At 40.7% G+C, this 24991-nt stretch overlaps 2 protein-coding genes and 1 long non-coding RNA gene across 4 annotated transcripts in view; 1 reads left to right on the top strand and 2 right to left on the bottom strand.

Moving 5' to 3' along the window:
• LOC107309453 (sodium-dependent neutral amino acid transporter B(0)AT3-like) lies at positions 1-21680 on the bottom strand. 2 transcript variants are annotated; one of them, XM_015854279.3, is made up of 12 exons: positions 19551-21680; positions 12952-13092; positions 11279-11416; positions 10548-10729; positions 10045-10155; positions 6479-6591; positions 6034-6162; positions 5274-5430; positions 3871-4075; positions 2428-2587; positions 1524-1686; positions 1-919 (listed from the first exon to the last, which is right to left on the bottom strand). In XM_015854279.3, exons 1-12 carry the CDS (start codon positions 19693-19695, stop codon positions 668-670), a joined length of 1896 nt encoding a protein of 631 aa, XP_015709765.1. In that variant the 5' UTR covers positions 19696-21680; the 3' UTR covers positions 1-667. The 2 variants fall into 2 exon arrangements, with proteins under 2 accessions (XP_015709765.1, XP_085396532.1); XM_085540406.1 differs by lacking the exon at positions 12952-13092.
• On the top strand, positions 13052-21978 carry LOC146762053 (uncharacterized). The gene is made up of 2 exons (XR_014943611.1): positions 13052-13737; positions 14579-21978. It is a non-coding gene; the product is annotated as an uncharacterized LOC146762053 (long non-coding RNA).
• LOC107309458 (sodium-dependent neutral amino acid transporter B(0)AT1) overlaps positions 21801-24991 on the bottom strand; it is a 21004-nt gene continuing 17813 nt past the window's right edge. Inside the window, exons 11-12 of the mRNA XM_015854284.2 lie at positions 22891-23053; positions 21801-22493 (exon numbers count right to left, since the gene is read on the bottom strand). Coding sequence (XP_015709770.2) covers positions 22284-22493; positions 22891-23053 — 373 coding nt within the window. The 3' untranslated portion in view covers positions 21801-22283. The remainder of the gene's footprint in view (positions 22494-22890; positions 23054-24991) is intronic.

Genomic DNA, 24991 nt, shown 5'->3' with positions numbered 1-24991 from the left:
TTTCTGTCACAGTAGTCATTTATTACGTTTAATATGAGAAAGTAAGGATTAATCTTTGGGAATGTTTGTTCTTGCAGTATTTTCCACTACAGTAAACCCTGGAATGTGCTAGCTAGGATGTTTGTGCAAAATTAATTACTCAGCTTTGCTTAAGCAATGTTCTTTTAACTGCTGATGCTTTATTTGTAATGCTTGAGATTAGAGAATAATCATAAGGTAACTACTATTTAAATGCATAAAGGGATTTACAAAACGTAGACTAAGCAAAGATTCCCCTTCATGTGCTTTCATTCCAACTCTTAAGTGGGGGAATTGGTGAAAGAAAATGTTGCTGCTTGGGTTTTAATTTTTATGGTGTTGACCCTTAGGAATGGTGTTTATTTGGAATAAGTGAAGGAAGACAGAGGACACTTGAAATAACTGTTGGGCTTTCCAGGTTTATAGAACCTGGCCACAGGGAGACATGAAATTGATAATGTATGAAAAGAACTGGGGCAGTGGAGCTGGTGCTTGTTGGGAGGTAGGACTCAGGACAGAAAGCAGGTGCAACAAGTGCTGTGAAATTGGTTGCAAATGTAGCATCACTGTTATAGAGTGCTAATGATAGGCTGTATCTGATAGCAGAACTGCATTAACCATACTAGCTGAGTAACACATCTAATCATGTCTAACAAAAGTTGTCATCTTTACTTACAGACGGATAGAATATTTTTGGGGGATGACAAAAACTTCTGTTAACCTCTTGACATGAAAACGTTTCTGGTGGTACAAGGCTTGGGTCCTTGCTTCTGCACATTCGTTTGATCAGATGGATGAGTGCTACCAGAGGTACAAATATACAAGGAAGAGCAGCCAAAAGCACACAGATGGCCTGTACCCAAGGTGGATAGACTTTCTGTTCCTTCACAGGGAAGTGTTCCTATGGAGATTTAAGAAAAAACCAACAAAATACCGAAGTGAAAATAAATAAAGTGGTTAGGGCACAATTTTTATGAGTTCCATATAAATTTAAAGAGAGAAGTTTTATTTTTCCTCTACAATAGCATTCAGTGGCCATATTCTCTGGATACCCTCCTTGTGAGTCTAAAGGTAACTGTAATTTTTTTTTAATAGTTTTTCTTTTGTAGATCTTATTCCAGTCTCTATGTATATTCACATTACAGAGGCTGGTATCGGTCTTTGAGGATTACTGCAATCTGTGTGCAGTTTAAGGCCGGAATTGATCTCCTGACCCCCTATACAGGCTCTGTTTGAGAGAGACATAAGAAGCTGCAACTGATGTGAGTCAGTGCCATTTAGATTGAATGTTTTCAGCATCAACAAGGCACAGAGTTAACCAGCACTGCTCTTAGACCACTGCTTCCTTCCCCCCCTTTCTGTCCAAGTTACACAGTTGTACATTCATCAATGTCCCTGTTACTTCTGACTACACTGTGTGAACAGCAATGTTTAAAGGATCTGGTGGGAGAGAAAAGCATCCAAGCCTCACTTCTATTAAGAATTGCAAATACTAGAGAACATACATATTTGGGGTTCCAGGCTGCATAGGTTGGAGTCCTCTGTATCTGGAGAGTAACAAAGGCCACAAAGACGATCAGCAGGAGCAAAGGGCTTATAAACCTCCATGTGATTTGCCAGTAGAGATTTAGTTTTCGTCCAGTCATCCATTCCACGTCTTTACTGAACCTTGTAAGAGGAGGCATATATATAGCAATGTCAGAGAATAGTGGTAACAGTTTCATTTTCTCTGTATTCTTTCTGTAAATCTTAAATGTGATACAGCTTCTGCAATCTTTTCTACTCCATGCCTTTCCTTAATAACTTGCTATAGGTGTTAATAATGTTTGGTACGTTTGTTGAGGACTGGGACAACTTCTGAACTGGAAGGATCCCAATTAGGGAAGACAAGCTTAATCAAAATGATATGAGATTCCTGGTACTTAAAATTAAAATGATGTAGGAAAGCTTTTATATTAAAGCACGATTTTTAATTTGCCTGTGACTGAGGAGATTCTTAACATGTTGTCTGAGCCTTTTAATGAGGGAAAGCTACTGTGTGCTGCTTATCATAAATTTTGATGCTAAACAAACAAACAAAAGTTAAACAAAAAATGCAAGAATACAGGGAATAAAATGGCAATAACAGGATATTTTGAAGACTGTGCAACTCTTCTTGGCCAAGGAACTACAATAGGTGTTGGTTTTTCAGCTGCAAGGCTAGAATTTCCCCTTCTGTAAGTGCCCAGCAGAGAGCATCCCTCTTATTTTAAATATGTATGAGACTTGAAGCAAAATATGGACAGCAGCATCACAGAATTGGAAAGCACTACTGAAGTGTTAGCCTTTTGTATCTGTGTGTAACATACATGGATTGACGGGAAGATGCATTTACCTCTTAAGAGAAAAAAGTTTGCGTTTCCAGCTTACCTTTTAATTTTATAGACGTATGCAACGCCAATCACCTCAAAGAAAGCAATGACTAGGAGGGGCAGCGAGCCTGCGTAGCTGTCAAAAATGTCAATCCAGTAACTCCCTGAACCCAGTGTAAAACATAGAGCAAAAAGGAAGGAAGCTAGACATATTATACCTGAAGAAGAAAAGATACCATTGTTAGTGGAGGACAGAACATGATGAGATTGTTTTTGTTCTTAATTGTTTGTATTTGTGATTGAGCGACTTTTATTCTCTCTCCCCTTATGGACCTAGTTGATAGCACTTTCCAAACGCAGTCTTCTCCTCTGTGGTGACCAAAAACACCATTCTTTTGTATGAGGAAAGCATTACTGTGACTTAAGTATATCCTACAATTATTTGAGTTCCAAGCAAGTACTTCAGACTGTGCCTTGCCTTGTGATATTTGGATGTTGCCTATTGACTGATGCAGAGAACTTCAGCTGTTTTCATGTTAATGCAGTCACTGGTCCACGTGAACAGCTGGGACCTGTGGTGGGAAGGATACCTCCTTGTGTCCCAAGATGTTAAGTACATACATACAGATGGTTACCTCATCAAGCTGTGAACAGATTTGTTTTTACATGAAAAGTTGTGGAAAGAGAAGAATCTAATTTAGATGCCACAGGAAGACTGTAGAAAAGGCACGGTAGCAATATTAATTTAAAATGATGCAGTGCACAGGTGTTAATCTATTACATGAAACTACAAAAAAATTTTTAGACCAATTTCCTAGTAGGATCCCTCCTATTATTCTCTTCTGTTTCATTTTGCTAATGCAGGCTTTTACGTTTCAGCAAAGAAAGCCAGAATGAACAAGTTTGACTCAGAGCCCAGTTCCTGAAGAGCAGGCTGGATTTGGTGAGTGTCTCAGTTGGAAGACTTTCTAGCTTTGGACAGCAAGCAGTCATTCCTCATTATCTGCTCAGTAAATGTGAAATAATTGGTAGTGCTGTGCTTCTGAATGAAATAGGGGTGAGCAATCCGTCTTACAGTCATGATAATGTGGGATACAGTAAGTTCTTGCACATACAGGACAGACTGGCTGATGTCACTTGTTACCTTAATATTGTTTTAATTGTCAGAAGGCCTCAGTGGAGACAAGGCTCTTCTTGATGTTTGCAACAGCTTAGAGCAAGCTTGGCTCCAGTCCTAGTAATTAAATAAGCGCTCACGGTCTGAAACAGCTCATGCAAGCTAAGGACAATGGCAAGGGCAATGTGATACCATATGCCAAAGTGCTACCTCATCTATGTGCTTATCTTCTGCAAATACAATCCACTACCTTAACTAGCACTACACAATAGCTAAGTTAATATTACAAATTCTTAATCCCTTTATGATATTTACTAAGCAGTTGATCATTATGCATCTATACAGAAGTCATCATCTTTGAACAAAACAAACCAAATACCTTACCAGACAGAAGCTCTTTAGGTATTGACTTAGATATAACTTGAATTTCTAGAAGAGGAGTGAAGACTCCTTCGATGTTTCCAAACATGGAAGAGAGGCCCAAGCTGAACAACATTACAAAAAACAGGATGGCCCAGGCCTGTGAACCCGGCATTAGGATAATGGCTTGAGTGAACACGATGAAAGCCAAGCCAGATCCTGATACGCTCTGCAGAATTCACAAACAAATGAAAACAGATGTTATTAGGGCCTAAATGTAACTTCTTAGGACCAGAGAAGCTGTGGGTGCTCCATCTTGGAAGGTATTGAAAACCAGGTTGGACGAAGCCCTGGGCAGCTTGATCTGAGCAGATGGCAACCCTGCCCATGGCAGAAGCTTGGAGCTGAATAGTACTTAAGGTCCCTTCCAACCTCAATTGTAATTCTGTGATTCTGTAATATGTTCCTTGTATCTTCACGCTCTGAACCTCAAGATCAGAATTTCAGCTTGCATTATTTTCTGAGGTAAAGTCTAGTTCCAGTTTGACTTAAACCAGGAATAACTGAGAATGCTATTTTTTTTTTTAGGGTTTGTACTAGGCAAGATAATCAGATTGATTGTATCTGGTCATTGCACCTAATTAAGCTGTACAGTTTGTAAGCGTGTTTCTGAAGTTGGCCGCCTAAGGTCAAAAAAGGTATACAAATATTTATACCACAGTATATGAAAATACGGCATCTGACAATCAAAAAGTTGTGTAAAACCAATGGGAATAATGAAGCTTTGTCTTCTCGTATGTTGCATCCTTCACTGGAATCAGGGATGCCGGCTAGCCTAGCAGGCTATGCAGCAGTGAGAATTGGAGAAAATCAGTAGTGGGAAGCGTTTGTGGGAGAGGAAATGAAGAGCTCCATTTTAATTATAAAAGGTCTATTAGGTATGAATCGACAGTCACAGAGCAGAATTTGTATTTGCATATATGTGGGATTAGAGACAGTGCATGTTTTAATATAGTTTTGATATTTCAGTTGCCAAATAGGGACTTAGGAAACTCCCATTTGGCATCTTTTCCCTATGATCTCTCAGCTAGTTGTGTTTTCTCTCTTGGGCTTATTCATCTAAACAGGAGTAGAACCAAAAACGGTGTCCATCATGTATGCTCCAGGTAGGAGCTCCTTTGAACACCAGTTCTATGATTATTATGTATTGTTTTGAAGATTGTACCAGACAGCTTTGAGTTCTCACTGCCCTACAGTAGTGCTGACATTTGAAATTTTGAATAAATGTTTTATCATTTTATTAACTATATAGTTATATATATATATATATATACTATAGATATAGTTATATATATAGATAGATATATCTATAGATAGATATATAGTTATTCCTTTAAGGGTTATTTTGTTAGAAGCCATAATGGTACCTGATCCAGAAATTCTTGAAGGTCGCAGCTTTTCAGTTTGAGACCAGCAACTTTTTCTGGATTTGATGAATTCAGGAACGTAATCCAGTCTGTATAGTTCTGTCGGGTAATGCTTTGTTCTGGAAGATCATATTCGTTGATGACACTGATAATATTTCTGGCAGAGAAGCCAGTGTATGGAAATGTTATGCATTTGAACATGAATGGAAAGTTGTTTATTTCCAGTGTTGTTATGTTTAACATAAAAGAAAATATTACACAAGGATATATATGTATATAATTTTTTCTTAAATATTTATATCCAGGTGTATACATACACACACACACACATACGTATACATATATATTCATATATATGAGGATGTATATATCCTATATTTTATATATAACATATATATTTATCTATATTTCAATTCTTATTTTATACGTCCATATCATTTCCACAACTTGTGTTTATTAAGAAATCCAGTGGAATAGAAAAATGTTTTATTTTTACTATTTCTAATGTTAGTTTAGTATGTAATCCTTAATTAGTGGGTCTTTATATACACTAATTCCAGTATATTATTCTATAATGTTTTATTCCATACAAATGCTATCATGATCGTTCTTTCCTCAGTGCCATGGTCATCTATATTTCTCTATTAGATTTCTCCATACAGATGCTTTTGTTTTTCAGTGAAATGCATGTTTTCAAGTAACACATTATCTGTCTAGGTGCAAAAACTGCAGCATAGCACTGGAAATGGAAGTTTCTCACCTGTCCAAGCAGTCCCAATAGCCTGTGATTGCTTTAAAACCCAAAACAGAGAAGACTGGGATGGAAGCATAGAGGGATGTTATGCTGTTCACAATTGCTACTGTCACAGCGTCCTTTTCACAGTCATTTCTAGAAGTAGAATTCAAATAAGGAAACTGGATTAAAACAGCAGCATCTATCCACACCCCTGCCATGATACAGAAGAGACTTCCACGTTAACAATTAGTACGGCAGGCAAAAAGTAAATCTATACAAAATATATTTGCTGAGCGTAAGAGGGGAAAAAAATAAATAAATGTTGAAGTGGTAAAATAGATCACTAAAACCTATGGGGACAGCAGCTGCTAAGATCCCTTAGAAGTACGCCACGTTCTGAAAATTTTAGAAGATGACATGAAGTGCTGCAAGAGTTTATCCAAGTCATAAAGGTCACAGTTGCACTTACTTTGATGGATTGTAGCTTGAGAACGCAATAAGCCCTCCAAAAGCCAAAGAAAGAGAGAAGAAAATCTGGGTGGCTGCATCAAGCCACACACGGGGATTTTTCAGGATGTTCAGCTGAAATAATTGGAATGAATGCATTACTTAGGAATTAAACTTTCTCTCTGTTCTCTCGGCTGCTCTATTTCATGCATATAAATTGTGAGTGGTGATGATGCCGTCTATGTGCACTGACAATGGAAATTAGTTCAAAATATGTCATTAGAGCAGATGTTTCTGAAGGCATATTAAAAAAAGTGTATAAAATATGTTTCATTAATGCAGTGGTGCAGCTCAGAAGAGATATCAGAGTATAGATAGCGTAATATAGGTATCAGAAGTCTGATAATGGAAGTGTTTCTACACAGGCAATAGGCACACCATGGAGATAGTACCTTACAATTTTCTTCAATGTGTTTCTTCTTGTTCTTATACATACTGAGTAACTTACAGTCTAAGGTTATTATCTTCTCAAAACTGCACAAATGCTTGACCTTTGTCACATTCTAAACAACAAAACAGCAAAAAAAACAATGCAGAAAACCACAGAAGCTGCACCCCATAAAGGCTTGGTATAATCCTTTTTCTGCTGCCTGTGAGAGCATTGTTATTGTTGGTTTGTTAGCCAAGAACCTTTCCAAAGGTCTCTTTTCCAACTCGTGTGCTGCTTCATGTACAACACCTGCTTTCCCTCTGAGGGCCTATAAGCATAACTTCAGGACCATAATTTTGTTTTCTTGTCTGTTTCACTTTCCAGATAGCTAAGAGTTTGGCTCCCATGTATCTGAAAGTCAATGAAAAGAAATGCTCATTATATATTTCAGAAGATAAAGAATGGAAGTGTTAGATGGAAAAAAGCCAGCTACGCATTTCTTCATGAAAATAAAACCACAGCCTGCTTTATTTAAGATTCATATGCATGTAGTTATTGCTTATGGATTTTTCTAATGAGCACTAGAAACACAGATGGAAATGCAGTAGTTGTATTCTTACTGTCTTTGCAAACCTTGTCTGTCAAAAGCAGACAGTTGTAACAGTAGCAGCCTCTGCACATGGCATTGGGGTTGAAACTAGATGATCATTATGGTCCTTTCAACCCAAGCCATTCCATGATTCTAACAGTAACAACAACTGTTGTAACACAACAGTAACAGTTGTGTTAGTTTAACGAGGCAATCTGACTTAGAAATTTCTATGCAGTAATAACACTAATAGTAGATATCATTCAGCAGGCTTTTGCATCAGTTTGTCCATGCTTGTTGATAAGAATTTAGTTTTATAGCCAAAATCATCCTCAGATGACTCTTCAAGGACAACTCTGCAAATTGCTTCCTTAAACAGGTTAATCATTAGCTGCAGTTTGGTTGCAGTTGGTCCAATTCTGACTTCAATTGACAAGAGAATTTTTGGGATGATAATTTGTTGTTCTTCAGCACTGCAGTACCACCAGGCTTCATTATTCATACACTGAATACATGCAAATCTAGTTTTTTTGTGTTAATTTCATCGTGCAATGCCTGAGTCTGAAGGTGTGTGAGCTCATCTAGAGAAACCTGACAGCCAGGCTGGGCCCAAATGCCAGCAGGCCAAGTGCTTCTCTGGCTGCATTGTCCAGATCTGCTTTCTTCATCAAAGAAAACAGGCTTTAAGTTGATGCATGTGAACATGGAATTGAGGTATTAGTTGACGTTCAATTGCTCTGCGGTGAGAATGCATTTGTTGTCCTGTCTGAGCTCTACAAAACTGCATGCCCTTTTCTCCTATAAAGATTCAGGCTGTACTTTCTGATGGTATTTAAGTAGCTGTCCATGTCGTTGAGCTTGCAAGGGGAGGGATAAAAGAGGTGTCGTGTCTAAGCTTTCTCTTACTGCTGTCCCTTTTCAGGTAGGTAGTGTGTCTCTGGGTTTCTTGACTTTTATTTATCCATAATGTCTGTGTTCCTGATGCAGACTAAACTGGTTTGCATTTACAATCTCTGGAGAGGATAAATACCTGTAGACTGTTAATGCTTTATACCGTCTCTTGCTTTTCCAGGCAGTTCTGGAGCTGTTAGTATTTCAGACCCCTCAACACTTCTGGTAAATATTTTTTAATAAAACAAAGTCATTCAGATCAAACAGACAACATAATGTGAATCCCAAAAAGAAGGGGAGAAAAGAATTGTTAACAAGTGAGAGAGCACTTTGTAGAGAAATCTGAAGAGGTTTTTTGTTCGATATTCTGGGAAACCTGTACGAACATATCCAACTTTCATAAGCTGGCGGGCAGGGAGAGGAGAGAGCAAGGAAGGGAGATAAAAACTCCCACATTGGAGGAAGAACAGAACATTGGTAACCTGAGGGTTAGGAATGGAATACACCCTGTGTTTCTGAGCTGTGGCTTGGCAGGCTGAATTACAGATGAGACCTCATCTTACCTTGCCCTCATGCTGTTTCAGCATGAATTGCCACCTTGATTACTACTTTGCCATGGGAGAGAGCCAAACAGCTCCTTCCTGCAGCACAGAGCCTGTAATCACCTGGATGGCATTCAGGATGCTGGTGTTGATTTATTCTTACAGTTGGATTGGTCATACACCCATTCTCCACTGCTGTCTCATAGGAGTTTGGCAATTAGTTCTGTGCTTTTCTATTTTTCAGGTTGAAAAGCATGTCCAAAGGCATTTGGGCACCTGGAATACTGCCAGCGGTGCAAGCCCATTCCTCTTACACCCTGTATCCCCGCTGGGTGGGAAAAAGGTCCTGGACTTGCCCCTCTCAAGCAGTTTGTAATTGTATAATATAACGTATTAGCTTACCTACAGAGCACGTGGCTTATCCACGTCTAGGCTTGACAGCCAACAAATGCCTTCAGAGAAGGAGAGCAGTGCTCCTTTCAGTGAAATCAGTATTCCCTTTAGAGCTTAACAGATGGGAAAGCATGGTGACACCAGACTCCTAAGGGGTCTAAGAACGTCTTCAGTGTCAGTCAGGGCTGTGTAGACAAGCAACACTGATGGCTTAGCACCTCACCATTGTAGGTAATTCATCAGTGAATTTTTTCACACTAGTTTTGTCAGTTTTTCCCCCAGAAAAGCAGAATATGGGCACATTCAGTAAGGCAAAAGCTGCCTGTGGGCACTGAGACCACAGAGGAGGGGTATGGTGGTCACAGGGCAGGTGCTGGGGCCTTGGAGGCCAGCTCTGCAATTGTGTGCCGCTGGTTGTCCCAAGCTCAGAGGGTGCTCTGTCAGTGGGTGCTGCCTTTCTTCTTTTCAGCTCTTCACTTTATGGTGTTTTTTAACACTGAGGCAGAGCTGTGAGGATGCCTGCAGCTCATAGCAAGCACTTGGCAGTCCAATTTAACTTTGAGTTTGGGCAGTGTAAAGAGGTCCATCTGAAATGGCCAGCATATAGAGGGATCTAAGACTCCTAACCCTGTGAGAAGATGAGAAAAAAAGATAAGAAGAGAACCTCGCCATGAATGCGTAGTGTGAGATCTGAAGGGAGAAAAAGGAAAAGTAGTGTTTCTGACAATAGCAATAATACTTACATTAGGGGTGAAAAGGTACACTAGACCTTCGGTGGCTCCTGGTAGACTGAGTCCATGAATAAGGAATATAGTTAGGACCAGGTAAGGAAATATTGCTGTTACATAAATTGCCTAGTCAGAAGGTGACAATTAAGACAGAGTTATTGACAGTAACATTAATGGATCTTCTTTTAAGTTTTTGCCATGCGCCATCCTAATAACATTAGATAAAACAGTTACAAGTGAACGTGATTTAAAATTATAAATTACTTCAAGAATATTTAGTAATAATTTATTAAAAATTAAAAATATATGTACTCCTAGAACAGTGGGGGGGAGCTACTAGGGCAAGAAGCATTTGCAAAGGACAATGAGAGAAGCTGCTGTTACCACTTAGTTGGAGGAGCACACTGAAATGGGACTGAAGTGGTACATGGCAGTGAAATCAATGAACTCTGGAATATGACATCCAGAGCACAGGATAAGACCCTGATCTGTTTAACTTCTCTGTGTCCTTCTCCTACCTTTCCTGTGGTTTCAATCCCTCGAATGGTGCAGAGATACACAATAGCCCAGCAAGCTGCTAAGCACAAAACGAGCCACCACTGTAACGTGCCACTGTCGGTGACGTCGGGTGTTATGTTCAAAGTTTTCCTGTACCAAAAATAATTGACTGCAGTACTTTCATAACATTCTTTGTTGAGCCCTGGAAAAGGATGTGGCATGCATAAGAATAAGCATTGAAATGCGGTACTATTTTGCCCACTCACTGTATCACAAGGAAACAATGCTTTAGGCCTTACTAGTGTTTTTGTGATGGGTAATGTGAACCTAATTGTCTTCTAATGGTTTCTCTGCCATCTCAAAAATTATTATTTCTTTTACTTATTTTAAACACTTAGTTTTTATTCTGAAATCAAAGGAGTCATAGACTTTCTGGCTTGTTGTAATAACCAAGGTATCACTACCCAATGAAAACACAACCTCACTTAAACCAGTTACTGAAAGATGTCTTAAATATGCTTTGCAAAATATGTCAGTGATCTCACGTGTCTTCATACATAGTTTATGGTTACAGTCATGAGTGTTTTGATAAAAGACTGTTTCTCCATAGTCAGAAAGCATGGGGTGTTCTTTCAAGTGGTCCCTGTATCATGTCAGCCAAACAATTAAACCAAACTTCCCTTTTCCTTGTAGTCCCCAGGCTCTAATATTTGTGATACTCCAATTGCAGTGACACTGAAGCATCAGTTACCTGTTCTGTTTTCATTTAGAGGGCAGATGCTCCATGGAAGGGGTTCCTGGAAAGAGTTGATGAAGTACCACATCACCCAGGTTAGAACGGTGTTGTAGTATAAGCTCACCAGAATTGACACCATCAATGAAGCAACCCCTGCAGATGACACGAGATTTCAGCTTAGAAAAACTGGGAAAAATTACCGGTCATAGCACATGCTCTTAGAATCACATCTCCTAATTTCTCAAGATCTCATTTTTCCCCCCACAGATCTTCACAGGGATGATGTGCAGCCTCAGACTCTACCAGCCCTGCTATAGGAAGGCTGGTGCTCTTCTGCTTTGTGCCCTGGGCTCAGCCTTTTACCCTTCTGGGAGACTCCATGCCAGCAGGCAGCCACCTGAGTAAGCAGGTGACAAAAAGACAAGAGCAGGGATCTGGGGCACCAAAAGCAGGAGCCCATAGCTATGGGCCCTTCATACTCCGCTCCTTAAGTGCTCCGGGGCAACATCTGAGGTTGTGCCAGCATCACTTCAGCTGCAGGGAAGGAAACAAATTTTCTATCACTTCACTGAGGTTGTCTAATATGAATAACGTGAGAAACAAATGCCTCCTTTAAGAGTACTGGCCTGCTGGGCTCAGGGAGCATACCCATCTCCTGACCTACTGGTACATGTGGCTTCACAATTGAATAGAGTCCAGGAAAATTCATGCTGGAAGGGATCCCTCTAAATCTCTAGTTTGATTGCTTGCTATGAGGTCAAAGTTAGACAGGGTTTTTATCCAGTCTGGCTTCCAGATGGAAATGACACTTTGCTCAGAGTAGGTGAAGACTGAGCTGCTGGCTCCTGGTTACCAGAATCTGAGAAGCTAGAATAGGAATAGGGCATGTAGGAGAACCTTAAGCACAGAATGCTACTCATCTCATTAAAAAAAATAAAATTGAGACAGACATTAGATCTCCCTGAGGTGGTCTCTCTAGAGCAATGGGTTTTGAGTTGTCCTAGTTCCTACAAAACACTTGGGATGTTACCTGGTCCAGGAAGAGTCTGAGGTTTAAACTACTTACTTAGAAGATGAAGACTGAGTGCTTTGACATGGTATATAATTCACTATTTTTGTTATTTTTTTTACAATGTGGCACAACCTTAACAGCAGACCAAAAGAGTATGAAGTTTTGCAGCACAATACAGCTGTACGAGGGCACTGTTTTGTCCCGTATTGTACACATAGACCCTAAACTCATACACCTTAAACTACTATCTTCTGTTCCCATAATAAGAAAGTATATCAACACCACAGATTCTACTTGCTGGGTTTTCTTTTTTTTGCAAAGGGAAGTTGCACCTACTTAGTTGTAAGAGAGCAATCTAGCTAGAGGTCCCATCCTGCTGCTTTGTAGTTCTTCCCAGCTGCTCTCTTGCCCTTAAATAACTCCTTTCCTACTCCTTTCCTTCCACAGGCATAGTTGTCAGCACCAATCCCATTTTCCTGCATACAGCAAGACACACTTTAGCTCTCCTATCTCAAGCACCCACATCAAAGGCTAAAAGGTTCATATCTTTTAGGCTCCCATGTGTCTGGAGCAACATCTGATGGGAATGATATCCTGATGGGCATCAGGTGCAGCTCTGTAGGAAGTAAGTGCTGAGCAGGAGCCCAGCTGTGGTTCCTTCAGCCCAGATACCTACCAACTCCTCCCAGGTAAGGTGAGATGGTGTGCCAGGCATTGATGCTGCCTTTTCGCAGGTACTGCCCTAGGGCAAGTTCAAGATGCAGCAGCGGGATTCCTTCAAAGATAAGAGCGATGAAGTATGGAATCAGGAATGCCCCTGAAAACATAATTAAGTGCAATTAAACCACACTGTTATCTGCACCTCGTTCAAATTGCTGTTATCTCCTCTACTTCATGACTGTAACAAAGTCCTTGTAGGAAGTGTTGAGAGAGGCAATGATGATGTGGATGCTTGTTGAGGAACAGCTGCTAATTGTGGGTGGTTTTGATGGTGGTAATGAAGGAGGAAGGGGTAGGACCACTAATGCTTCAGGGCACATCCCCTCAGCACTCTGACATCTCATGAACATAGAAGCTCTAAGGACTCACACCCCTTCCACCATTTCTCTTTTGTTGCGGGGATAGCAGCAGATACTCAAGCCAGGGAGTATGCAGCTGGAATCTCTAAAAATCAAAAAGTTTTTGTGGTTAGCCTTTGTAAAGCATTGATAACTACCACAGTTCTTGAAATGTGTCATTCCATTCTGATGTCTTTTTACGTGATCTCTTTTCTGCAGAATGGTCAGACCAAAGCTTAGGGGCTGCCCTTTCTGACTGGCAAATCGAGGGTTTGCACTGGAAGCCCCCAGGACACCACATTTCTGTACAATGATCTGCAAGAGCCTGTTGGTGCTGAGTAACTGGAAACAAGCTGAAAACTGTTCTGTGAGCTGTGGGAGCAATCACTCCTGGTTTCATCCAGGTTTGTATCCTTTCTCATCTACATCTTTCATCTTTCTTTCTGTTGAGTGGGTGGTGTGTGCTGTCTTGAGTCTCCGTTCTTTACAGACAATGATTTTCATGAGATCAAGTGACGTCTCACTGGTATGCTCATCCCTTCTGCCCTACTTTGCTACCTATTGCTAGATAGTTGCAATAACTATATGCAACCACCAGACAAGGTGTGCTGTTTTTGTTTTTTTTTTAATAGTTTTTTACAAATAAATACACGGGGGAAAAAAAGCATACACGATGCCCCTCTCAATGAGGGACTGCTTTTAATTTGGCAAAGGTAGAAACAAATATTTCTGTGACCTGGTTTCCTAAGATATTTTAACACTAGGAAGCAGATTTGGAGGAGTCTCCTAGTTAGCTTCCAGAATGTGAGGTCCCCACTTCAGATGCTTGAGAGCCCTGCATGGCATTCTGCCCTACCATATTCAGCCTTCTGCTTGGGAAATGCCACTCTAATCACAGTCATAGAAGGGATAATGTTAGAAGGGACCTCAAAGATCAACCAGTTCCAGCCCCCTGCTGTTCTGTCCATGGTTCCATCCAATCTGGCCTTGAGTGCCTCCAGGGATGGGGCACCACAGCTTCTCTGGGCAGCTGTGCCAGCGCCTTACCACCCTCTCACTTAAAATTTTCCCCTGTATCTAGACTAAATCTCCTCTCTTTTAGTTTAAAACCATTCCCCATTATCTTATCTCTGTCTGCCCATATAAAGAGTCAGACCCCTTCTCTCTCTTTAAGTGCTGAAAGGCTGCAGTGAGGTCTCCCATGAGCCTTCTCTTCTTGAGGCTAAACAAGCCCAACTCCCTCAGCCTTTCTTCACAGGAGAAGTGCTCCAGTCTTCCCATCGTCTTTGTGGCCCTCCTGGACCTGCTCCAACAGCTCAAAGGCTTGAAGGGCACAGTCTTTGTGTAGCACCTATATGTGGTAGAAAAAAAGACGAACTACAAGAGAGCCTGTTGAGAGGTGCTGATGGCTGTATGGCTACACCAGCAAGAAGAATGCCAAAAAAACTGATGATGAAGAGTCATCTAATACTAAGTCACAGCAACCAGCAAGCTGAAGGGAGAAGCAGAGCATTGCATGAACAAGTAGAGTGGTGATAACGTCACCTCAAGGATGCCCTTCCATTCACCCAACAAGCAAAGAGAAGAGACAATGTACTCAGAGCAAATACAGGTACCGTTATTGGATGGCTGTACCTTCAAACATAATAATTCAAACTTACTCCACATACCAGAGAAAGATTTAATAATAAAAACTACACACAGTTTGGAGAAGAAATAAGAGCCAATGCTCTCTCCTGCTGCCTGGTCTATGGAAATACAATTCCTCTACCCAGATCAGGACCATTCCTTGCACCTCTCCTTGGCTACCCTGATACTGGAAGTGTGTGTAAAGCACTCCATCCACAAATCAGCTGTTGACTGGACCAAGGTCAGGCTGGAACGAGCCTGGAATTAAAAGATAATGCCCTCAGATGTGTGCAGCATGGATGCTGGGTCCCAAGGACCAACTGCTTTGCTCCAAAGACCTGTTCTTCCAGGCCTATACTGCTTCCTCATGAGGACGCAGCCAAAGAAACCCAATAGCTTCTTAGAATGTTGTGATTTCTCACAGTGATGGTCCCTTCCATTAATAAAGCCCAGAAACAAACCTCACCTCCTGAACTGTTACTGTGTCCTGCTCAACTCCTCAGTGAAAAGATGGGGCAGGTGATAACTGAATTAATTGTTCTGTCAAACAGTGAAAAGTTCTTTTTGCAAAATACTTTTGATCTGTTTATTTGTTCACAATAACTTTTAGGCCTATGTGTTGTTTCTCTCAGATTTTAGTTCCTTCTAAGTGCAGTGAGCCAAGCAACTGCATTTCATAGCAAGTTTTTTTGAGGTATTTTCAGATGGCTATACATATGTATGTATGTAGGTATATGGCTATATGATCTGTTTGAGTCTCAGTTCTAGGTGACAAAATATATACCAGGCCATTTAGAAATATCTTTTCAATCCTAGTTGCCTGGGAACCTTTGTATTTGTTTCCGCTTGCTGTGACAAACAACCTTCATATCCATTAGTCATGAAAAGTAAATAGCTAACTTAACTCAGGCAATAAATCCAAATAATCAGTAAACGAAAGCAGGTGATAAATGTCAGCAAAACTGATATTATATTAGATCCAAGTTACTGAGTAACACTAATGTGCGATGAATAAGGTTCAGAGGTCTGAGGAGAACAGCTGACATGAGACAAATACACGAGCACTTATTTTTATCTCTTGTTTTTTAAAAGATCTAGAAATGAGGAAAAGTGCACTGCCTAACTCTTAAACAACCTGGATTGTTAGTGAAAATATGATCTACACCCCAGAAGCCATTCAGCCACAGACTGGGTCTTCTGCGCCATTTCCATACCAGGTTTTTCTGTGCTCATGGCTGGGGTTGGGGTATTCAGCCACCACCTCTTGGGTCTCATAGTTAACCATTATGCTGCTGTTTACATCTTCAGATACGTTCCAGTACACCTGAAAATCTACTGGGCTTTTGCGTCTGAGTTGTTTGCTTTCAAAAGTACAACCCCAAATTGCATCTCTGCCTAAAACTGGCAGAATGAAAATGCAACCACATTAGGCACGTGTGTAAACCTAACAGCTCTGTCTTCTTGGTGGTCTTCATCTATCACTTAAATTCTCCTGACACCTGCTGTCCAGGATGAATTATTTATCAACGCCACAGAATTTTGTCAGGAAATTGTTATAGTCATCAGCTGAGCTCTCTGAGCCCTTCGTTAAAATCCAATGACTAAATACTGTCTGTGCGTCCATACACTGAGCTTTATTCACTCAATACTTTATTATAGTCTTTGTGCTATTGCTTGTAGTAATACAGAGTACCTGTATCACAGAATGATTTAAGTTGGAAGGGATCCTTAAAAACCATCCCTTCCAACTCCCCTGCAACAAATAGGGACAGCTCCAGCAGATCAGGGTGCTCAGAGCCCCTTCCAGCTTGACCTTGAGTATCTGCAGGGACAGGGCATCCACCACCTCTCTGGGCAACCTGTTCCTCATCACCCTTAAATACTCTGGATGGTGTCAGAGACTTTGCTTTGCTTGTTGTTTTTTACCATTTTTTTCACTGACAAAATGACTGCTGAAAGTGAAAAAGCATACTCAGCCTTTGTCCCTGTAGCTTTTCCCCATTTATATTATCTTTAAAACTGTTCTAGGACTTGCCTTTTTTGTCCCCACCAGTGCCTATGAGATATATCAGTACCTGCACAAGCAAACAGACTTTCTGGTCACAGTGTGATCTGTAAGAAAGGTCTCCTGGCCCTCAGCCTGTGGCCTACCTGATATGGGAGCAATGTGTAGGTCAAGGATGCAGAAGGAGAGTGTTGGGTGGTGTACTTAACTTTTGTGCCCTTTCTTATCCTCCTCATTCATTTCAGTCTCTTTCATTGTGAAATGGTTGCCTTAAATGCCAGGCATGAGCACATGAGTGTGTCAGACTGGGTTCGTTTGAGTCTATATACATGGAAAGCATTGGACCACAGAAATGGAGTAGAAAAGCCATGCCCAGCACAATCCCTGCTGAACTGTGTGTCTGAAACCAAAGTCAGAGAGAAAACTGTGACTACCCTACTGCCCAGGCTGTTGGTAGCTACTTGGACTTGGCTACAGCATGGCATTCTACTGGCTTATCAGGTGTCATCAGTGTTCATCTTAGCCCTCTCCATCCTATGCATTCTCTTAAGTTTTTAACTTTCCATAGAGGGGCCTGGACTTATTTCCTGGCTTCCTGTAGTTAAGTTGCTTAATTAAAGACAAACTTTATGAGTCATTTAGGATTTAGCATGGCAGCAAGCAACTTTCCTTGTCAATAGCATAGGCCATTGGTTAGCATTTCCTAGAGCTTAGTGAGCTGTAGAACTGTACCTTTTTTCACTCACAGTAATAATTTAGAGCAGGATCAAAAAATACTGGAGCATCTACAGGAGAAAAAACTGAAATCCAGTCCTGGAAAAATGAATCTGTGTAAGTGCTGGCTGTTCCCAAGAGGTGTGTATTGCTTTGTCTTTGCTGTTCAGGCTGTCCTGAGACTCAAAGATACTGCTCTGGACGTGCTGTGTGCTGCTCAGTTGCCTGCTCTTGGGCATCCAAGGCCACCTGAGATGCTGCAGGGTGTTTGTCCAACTCCAGAATACCCTCCCTTCAGCCATGTACTGTTTCTGCATTGCTGATGTTCCTCTAAAGGTATGTATCCTGCCTCACTATGTGTGCATCATTAGCTATAGTGACAGACAGGCTTTTTCTAGCCATTCCAATTGACAGAGAAATGGCATGCTCACAGTTATGACTTTCTAGCCACCTGGCTATGGTGAGCAGCTGAGAGTGCTTCACTGGGTTTCACATCTTGAATATAAATAGTATAAAGTCTCTTGAGGAGCACCTAACTACTGCTGCTTCTTTTTTCTTACTTGAATTAGTACAACAGTGGCTTCCAGCTGTTACATCTTCACTACTAAAGAGCTCCTTGCTGTCAAAATAATTTCCATGTCCTTGTCTATAGACTATGGCAAATAGATCCATTCATTTTCAACTTTGTGAGTTAAATGGGCCAGATGCTTAACTCTCTCCTCGTACCACACATTTTCCAGATCTCAAATAAGTCTTGGGGATCTTCTGCATCTTTTTTTCATCTTGATTTTGAAAAGTGGGCACAGAGGTTGTGTTAGTATCCGTAGCAATATCTTTGTCTGTTTCCTAGTGCATTGTTTATGCGTGGTGGGATAATATGTGCTGAGACAGCCTGCTTGATTTCATTTATTCAGATGCTCACAGAGTCCTTATGTGCCCGCTTCTTTCTAAAATACCTCCTGCTATTAACAGCAGCATCAATTTGTGTTTCTTTGGCTTATTCAAATATATGTAGTTCATGAAGCAATGCAGATAGATACTTTGATAGAATTGAATTTGATAGAATCTATGATTCTATGAATTAGATTGGATCATTTTTTTTTCTGCCATTTGCATGTTTCTTCCAGTTTGAATTCTGCACTTATCCTGTTAATTGAAAGATAACAAAACTGAGCTTAAAGACTTTGCTACATCACTCTGCTTGAGACAAGTTACCAAGGTCCCTCTCAAAAGCTGCTGTAAGCAATGAGCAATTGGTTACTTTTTCTGATCGTATTTACTAAATTGGCTGCTTTTAAAGCAGTCCTTCATGGGAATGGTGCCCACAGAAAAGCTTGGGCAGGTGTCAGTATCAACTTGCTTGTGTTAAATCAGCTGAGCATTTCAGGAAGCTTCACAGCCACCAAAAACTGCCATTTAGCTTCACTCAGCTGTGGCTTATGGGCTAACTCCTGAAGGTGACAGGGAAGGGAGAGGAGTGAATCTTGTTTTCCTGAGGAAGCACTACAGGCAACTGTTTGGGGAACTGCCTCACTAAAGCTTTTTCAGGACTTCTGGCTTCAACTAAAGGCAGCAAGCTGCAAGTGAGCTTCCTCCCACTGTTAGGGCTGTAGCAGCAGTGTTAGAGCTGAGCATCAGGTTGGTCTTATTTCCTAAACAAACGCATCCTTTAAAAATAAAATGTATTTCTACAGAGAAAGCCAGTCTAAAGAGAAAGCCAACGGCACAAAACATCTGTGAGAATTTGAGAACTCGATAGCTAAAAAAGAAAGTGATGCAAATATATAAGTTCCATTCCCACCACAGGTTAGCACAATTATATTGGAATTGTGGCTTAATATTTCTGGCAAAGTCCTATTTCAACCTTACCGCCTCCATGTATCTGGCACAAGTATGGAAACCGCCACACATTCCCCAAGCCGACGGCAAATCCAATACAACTTAAGATATACTGGAACTTATTATCCCACTTCGGTCTGCCATCTTCTTTAGGGACTTCAGGTGGCATGTCCATTGGTCAATCTTTCAGTAGGTAAATCTTTAGATTGGTAAATCTTCTTGTGTGAAGCACCCTTGGCTTTCTGGTCACTTTCCCTATAAATGGGAAGGTTCTTCAAAACGTGTCTCTGCTGCCTGTTTTATGGGGGATGACAGAAGGGTTTCTCCAAAAAGAGGCGGCGCTTTCTTTTTATGTAATGCAAAGGAATGTGCCATTGGAAGTGCCGCAGTTTAAATACCAAACCAGGAATTATTATTATATAGACAGAGTGACCACTCCTGATGTTTTGCAGTTCCTTCTATAGTTAGGGAACTTAGGAATATGTTGTTAATGGGTAACTTGGGATCAAACAGATTTTTATTTTCTGTTCTCCTTCTGTTCTCGGATACCATCAAAGAAGTGTGACGCTGAATATAATTAAAAAGAAACATTTATAGCAGTAAGACATTAGCACTGTAAAATGTTTAGATCCATGAATAAAGGAAGAGTTGACATTTTCTCTCTTGCTTTGTTAGCAGAGTGACTGAAAGACATCTTCAGGAAGTACAAAAAGTCGTGTATTTCTTTTATAAAATCAGTATTAATTGGATTTTTCTGTTGTTGTTATAACAAAACCTCATATAGAGCCTGATAAAGGTGTGTTTTCCTGGCTGTACTTGCATTAGCTCTTTACCTGTTCCAAGATCTGCCATTGGGACACATGGAACAGCTGCAACCACGCAGCTCCTGTCGCATAGATGGCCGTCCTCCGTATTGCTTTTCCCTCTGAACAACCACACACGTACCTGTGACATAAATTATTTGAAATAATGGCTGGGACTCTTTGAGAATCCCTCCAACATTTGTTCCCAAGCAAACCCAAGATGGGACTGTTCTCTAGACACGAACCACATATGTTCAGACATCAAAATCTTGTCCATTTTCACCGTAACTGCCTGAGGTTAATCACTTCCCACCTGTCAATGAATCCCAAGTGACTATTTTTATTTTTCATTAAATAGTTACTGAGGAATGTAACAGCTGAGTGCTTGCCTTCAATTGAAAGCCCGTGAGAAAAAACTTTAATGTTCTCTTTCCAAAATACCAGGGTTTTGCTGTTTTGCACTCCACAACCTCACAGTCCATGTCACAGAAATCAGCCATTGCACCCACCACCCTCCCCCCACTACTGCTGTGCTCCAGACTAGAGAGCCCTGTGCCAGGGCTGTCCTGGCAGCACTTCCATCCCTGCCCCCCGCAGCTGCTTCAGGCTCGGCTTTGTCCATTCTCAGTAGGAAAATCTGACAAAGATTGCCTTTCCTATTGCAGAGTAGCAACTTGAAAGATTTTAAATAAAATATATTCACAGAATCATAAAATTGCTCAGGTTGGAAAAGACCTTAAAGATCATCGAGTCCAACCGCAACCTAACCATACTACCCTAACAAACAACCCTCCACTAAATCATGTCCCTGAGCACCACATCCACATGGATTTTAGACACATCCAGGGATGGTGACTCAACCACCTCCCTGGGGAGCCTATTCCAGTGCTTAATAACCCTTTCTGTAAAGAAGTGTTTCAAGATATCCAACCTAAATTCACCTTGGTGCAAATTGAGGCCATTTCCCCTCATCCTGTCACCAGTGAGAGGAGACCAACCCTGCTTTCACTGTAAGTACTTTTCAGATATTATTATTCAGATTATTATTATTCATAGGTATTTGTAGTATTTTAATATTCTAAGAATATTTCTTAAAAAATAGTTGAAATGCAAATAAATATATTGCCTGGACTTCACTGTCCTAGTTGGTGTAGGTATAGTCTAAAAGTAGCCTCTATTGTAGATATCGTAGAACCAGAGAATCATACAGCCATCTAGGTTTGAAAAGACATTCAAGTACAACCATAAGCCTGACCTCTCCCATCAGTAAACCATGTCCCTTAATGTCACATCCACTGTCTTTTAAATACCTTCAGGGACAGGGCACTTCCCTGGGCAGCCCTGTCCAATCATCACTCTCCATGAAGAGATTCTTCCTAATGTCCAATATAAACCTCCTTTGGTGCAACTTGAGGCTGCTAGGAACTTGGACAGGAAAATAATAAAATACCCAGAATTATACATGAATCAATCTATCTTTCTAGTTCTTAGAAATGTTTTTATTAAATATTTTCAACTTCTGAATGACATATAATATTGGGGGCTTTGTGCAACATGGTGGCATGTAAAATAAAAACAATTTAATGTGCAATAGAAGTCAGTATAAATTACCCTCCAGATTGGTCACCCAACCACAATGTTTGGACAGAGAAGAGTCACATATGGCTTGCCAAGTGCAGTGCATCCCCGGACAGAGTCCTCCAAGCCAGTTGCAAACAAACTGTCTTCAAAACCAGAAGAAGGAGAAATTATTTGGCCTGTTTACACAATCACTTGCAAATGTGGCTCACAGGATCCAAGCTATTACTTCTTCACTGCGCCTTGCAATCCTAAGCAAGCAAATGCTTACTTGGAAACAACACATAGTTATCCTTTTGTGGTAATAGATTTGATTCTGAATTCTTTAAAGAAAATCTTTTGGCTTTCTTAGCAAGGCATTCTTCCACATTTTTACATGCTTCTATGCTGAATTCTTTAAGTTGCCATTAACAGAAGTCTCAGATATTGAGCTTATAAGGCCTGTACGGTCCTTCCTCTTCTGACAGCAACTTCTGATGGCTTTGTAGATGGCAAAGACAGGGATGACCAAACTCGGTACGCCAGCGAGGATTACAATAATTGCATACACCCAACCGGGATATCCAATCTTCTGTGGTTTTGGGAATTCTTCCTGAAGGAATAAAATAAGTTATAGGAAGTGAGAGGAGAAAATACCTGAAATCGTGTGCATTCTGTTTTTTAATAGAAGAGAAACAGAACCACAGCAGCAGTTTGCCACAAAAGGCACAGGGATTTGCTGATTCAAGGGCAGTTTCCTGTTTCATAAGGGCAGAGAAGAAAATCTCTAACCCTGTGGTTGAGGGTTCTGTCCAATTCAGTAAAGCTGAATTTTGGACTTATTTTTTGAAGTGCTACTTTTCTATTATCCCCTGTTTATATTTGAACTTCTTTGTTTATAATACAAAGCTTGTTTGAGATAGAAGGTTAATATAACTGACTGTGACTCTTACATTGAAGAAGGAGATATCAAGAAATTCTAAATAAATATTTTGGTTTTATAAACTTACGTATTGAGGGTTCCAAACACTGTAGAGCAGTTCTTCATTGACTTTCACCACAAAATAAAAAAAGAAGATAACTAACATAATGAGAGGACTGATAACTCTCCAGGTAACCTGCCAGAATATATTGGGCTTGTGTCCAATCATGAACTCAATATCCTTGTTAAACCTAGGAGCAAAAACAGGAACTTCAGGACAATAAAAACAGGAAAGGATCAAAAGCTACAGGCCCGGAAGCAGGAGAGTTCAAGTGACACTGAACTGTGATTCCCCATTCTTTGCTAATGTCTGTGTGAGTGGAGGACAGACATTGACACCTGAAGGTAGACCCACGCAGTCTGAATTTATGCAGAGATTACTGTAATTACATTATAAGTTTCTAACTCGTAGTTCCCAAAAGCAAGGCAGGAAAATTATTTTTGGAAAGGTACTTTCTTCAAGAGTTCTCTGAAGCATACATGAAATAATTTCAGAACAAGAGTTAGCGTAGGTGGAGTTTCAGGTAGTTATATCAGGGTTGGGGTTTTTTTGCAAGCACCTCAGAGCTGCATCAATTAAAAGGAGATACAATATAACAAAGAAGCAATTGGAATGATTTAAAAAAATTAGATTCTATGGATAACGCTTGCTTAATTTGGATTTCTATCAGTGATCTCGGTTTGAGTTGTATTTAACTTTACACTTGCTCATTAAGGGCACCTAGAACTGCGTCATTTGGGTTAAGCACAGAGCATACAGTAGAAAATGGAGCAAATATGTCCCCACAAGAAGAATCTGTCCCTGTGCTGCAGGTGATGTCAGCACAATCCTGATCCCTGTTTATGACCCTACACATAATGCAGCGCTGCGTGCACAGACTATTAAACAAAAACTAGTTTAGCAGTTTGAGGCCTCTATTGTTCCTTAACCTTCCCTAGGCACACATGGCTCCCCACAACCACACACGAAAGCCAAATTTGCCAACAAAACTAAAGAAGCTTTCTTCTTTTTTTGTTTTGGATCTAATGAGCAATCCAAAATAAAATATTCAGATCCAGATTTGGACCCACTTCCTTCCTTTCCCTGAATGAATTCCCCCTGTCCCTCTGCAGAGAGCGCTCTTCCCTGCCTGCCAGCTCTGAGGGATGCATTTTGCACTGCTCCTGCCAAGGCAGGATTGCATCTTGAGGAGACTCAGGGATTTGGAGGCCGGAGAGCCCAACAGTGTTCATGGGACGTGGTATTGAGTGTGATAAAATGTTTGCTCATTAAGACCGGGATGTGGTAGCATTGTGGTGGAGTGCTTGTTCATTAGGACCGGGATGTGATGGTGGAATATGGAGGCCACAAAGGTTGCAGAACACTCTAATTTTATGGGTAGATTGTGTACTCTGCATAGTTACAGGCAAAGCGCGCCCCGATGGATACAAAGTTTCACGGAAGGACCAACCAAGGAACGACACACCAAGTGGCACGATCACGACCGACCAATTAAAGGACAATACACTCGGGATGGACCTTACAAAAGAAGTTGCAAGGGACGGGAAGGCGCGGCAGTTGGAGGAACGAGGATTCCCCTGTCGCCCAGCGCTGAATTGCCTTTTTGTTTTACCCGCTACAATTAATAAAAGCTTCTAATTGGAACATTATCGGCTCATTGCTTGTAAATTGATGACAATTGGAGCTGAGACAGGGAGTGAATTTATCTAAGCAGATTCTCACCTCCTCATGCAGCATTAGACTCTCATTGTGGGAACAGGGGCCAAAAGTCCTTTGCCCATCACTAGGAGCAGCACAGCTTGGGCTAATACAGATTTGAGCAAGACCTATGGGTGACTGAAGGCCTCACACTTTTTTTTTGTATGTATTTATTTCTTATGTATTAATTATGAATAGGGAGAGGGATGAAGTCTCTAAAAAGTCACTAGGATAATTACTCGCTGCTGGAATTGATAAGGCCTTGAATCTAACAGGAACATATCTCGGTATCCTTGGATTTGCATCCTGTTGTAAAGCAGTATCTATGATCTGCATGGGGATGCCTGCTTTGGACAGTATCATCTGGCATTTGCTTTAAACAATCCTGGAATATACCTGTGTTTTAAGCTTTTAGCTCAGTGCCAGTGTG

The sequence above is a fragment of the Coturnix japonica genome, chromosome 2 (assembly GCF_054131305.1).
Source record: "Coturnix japonica strain WE chromosome 2, WE-NBRP24, whole genome shotgun sequence".
Lineage (NCBI taxonomy): Eukaryota > Metazoa > Chordata > Aves > Galliformes > Phasianidae > Coturnix > Coturnix japonica.
This window is presented reverse-complemented; position numbering and strand designations above follow the sequence as displayed.

What these genes read in the sequence shown, in the direction of transcription:
- LOC107309453 (XM_015854279.3), bottom strand. Translation starts at nt 19,695, where the DNA reads ATGGACATGCCACCTGAAGTCCCTAAAGAAGATGGCAGACCGAAGTGG. An exon ending in ACCTAAAGAGCTTCTGTCTG is followed by an intron (nt 2,588 to 3,870) that starts GTAAGGTATTTG and finishes TTTCTTCTTCAG; the next exon opens with GTATAATATGTCTAGCTTCC. An exon ending in TACGTCTATAAAATTAAAAG is followed by an intron (nt 1,687 to 2,427) that starts GTAAGCTGGAAA and finishes TCCTCTTACAAG; the next exon opens with GTTCAGTAAAGACGTGGAAT.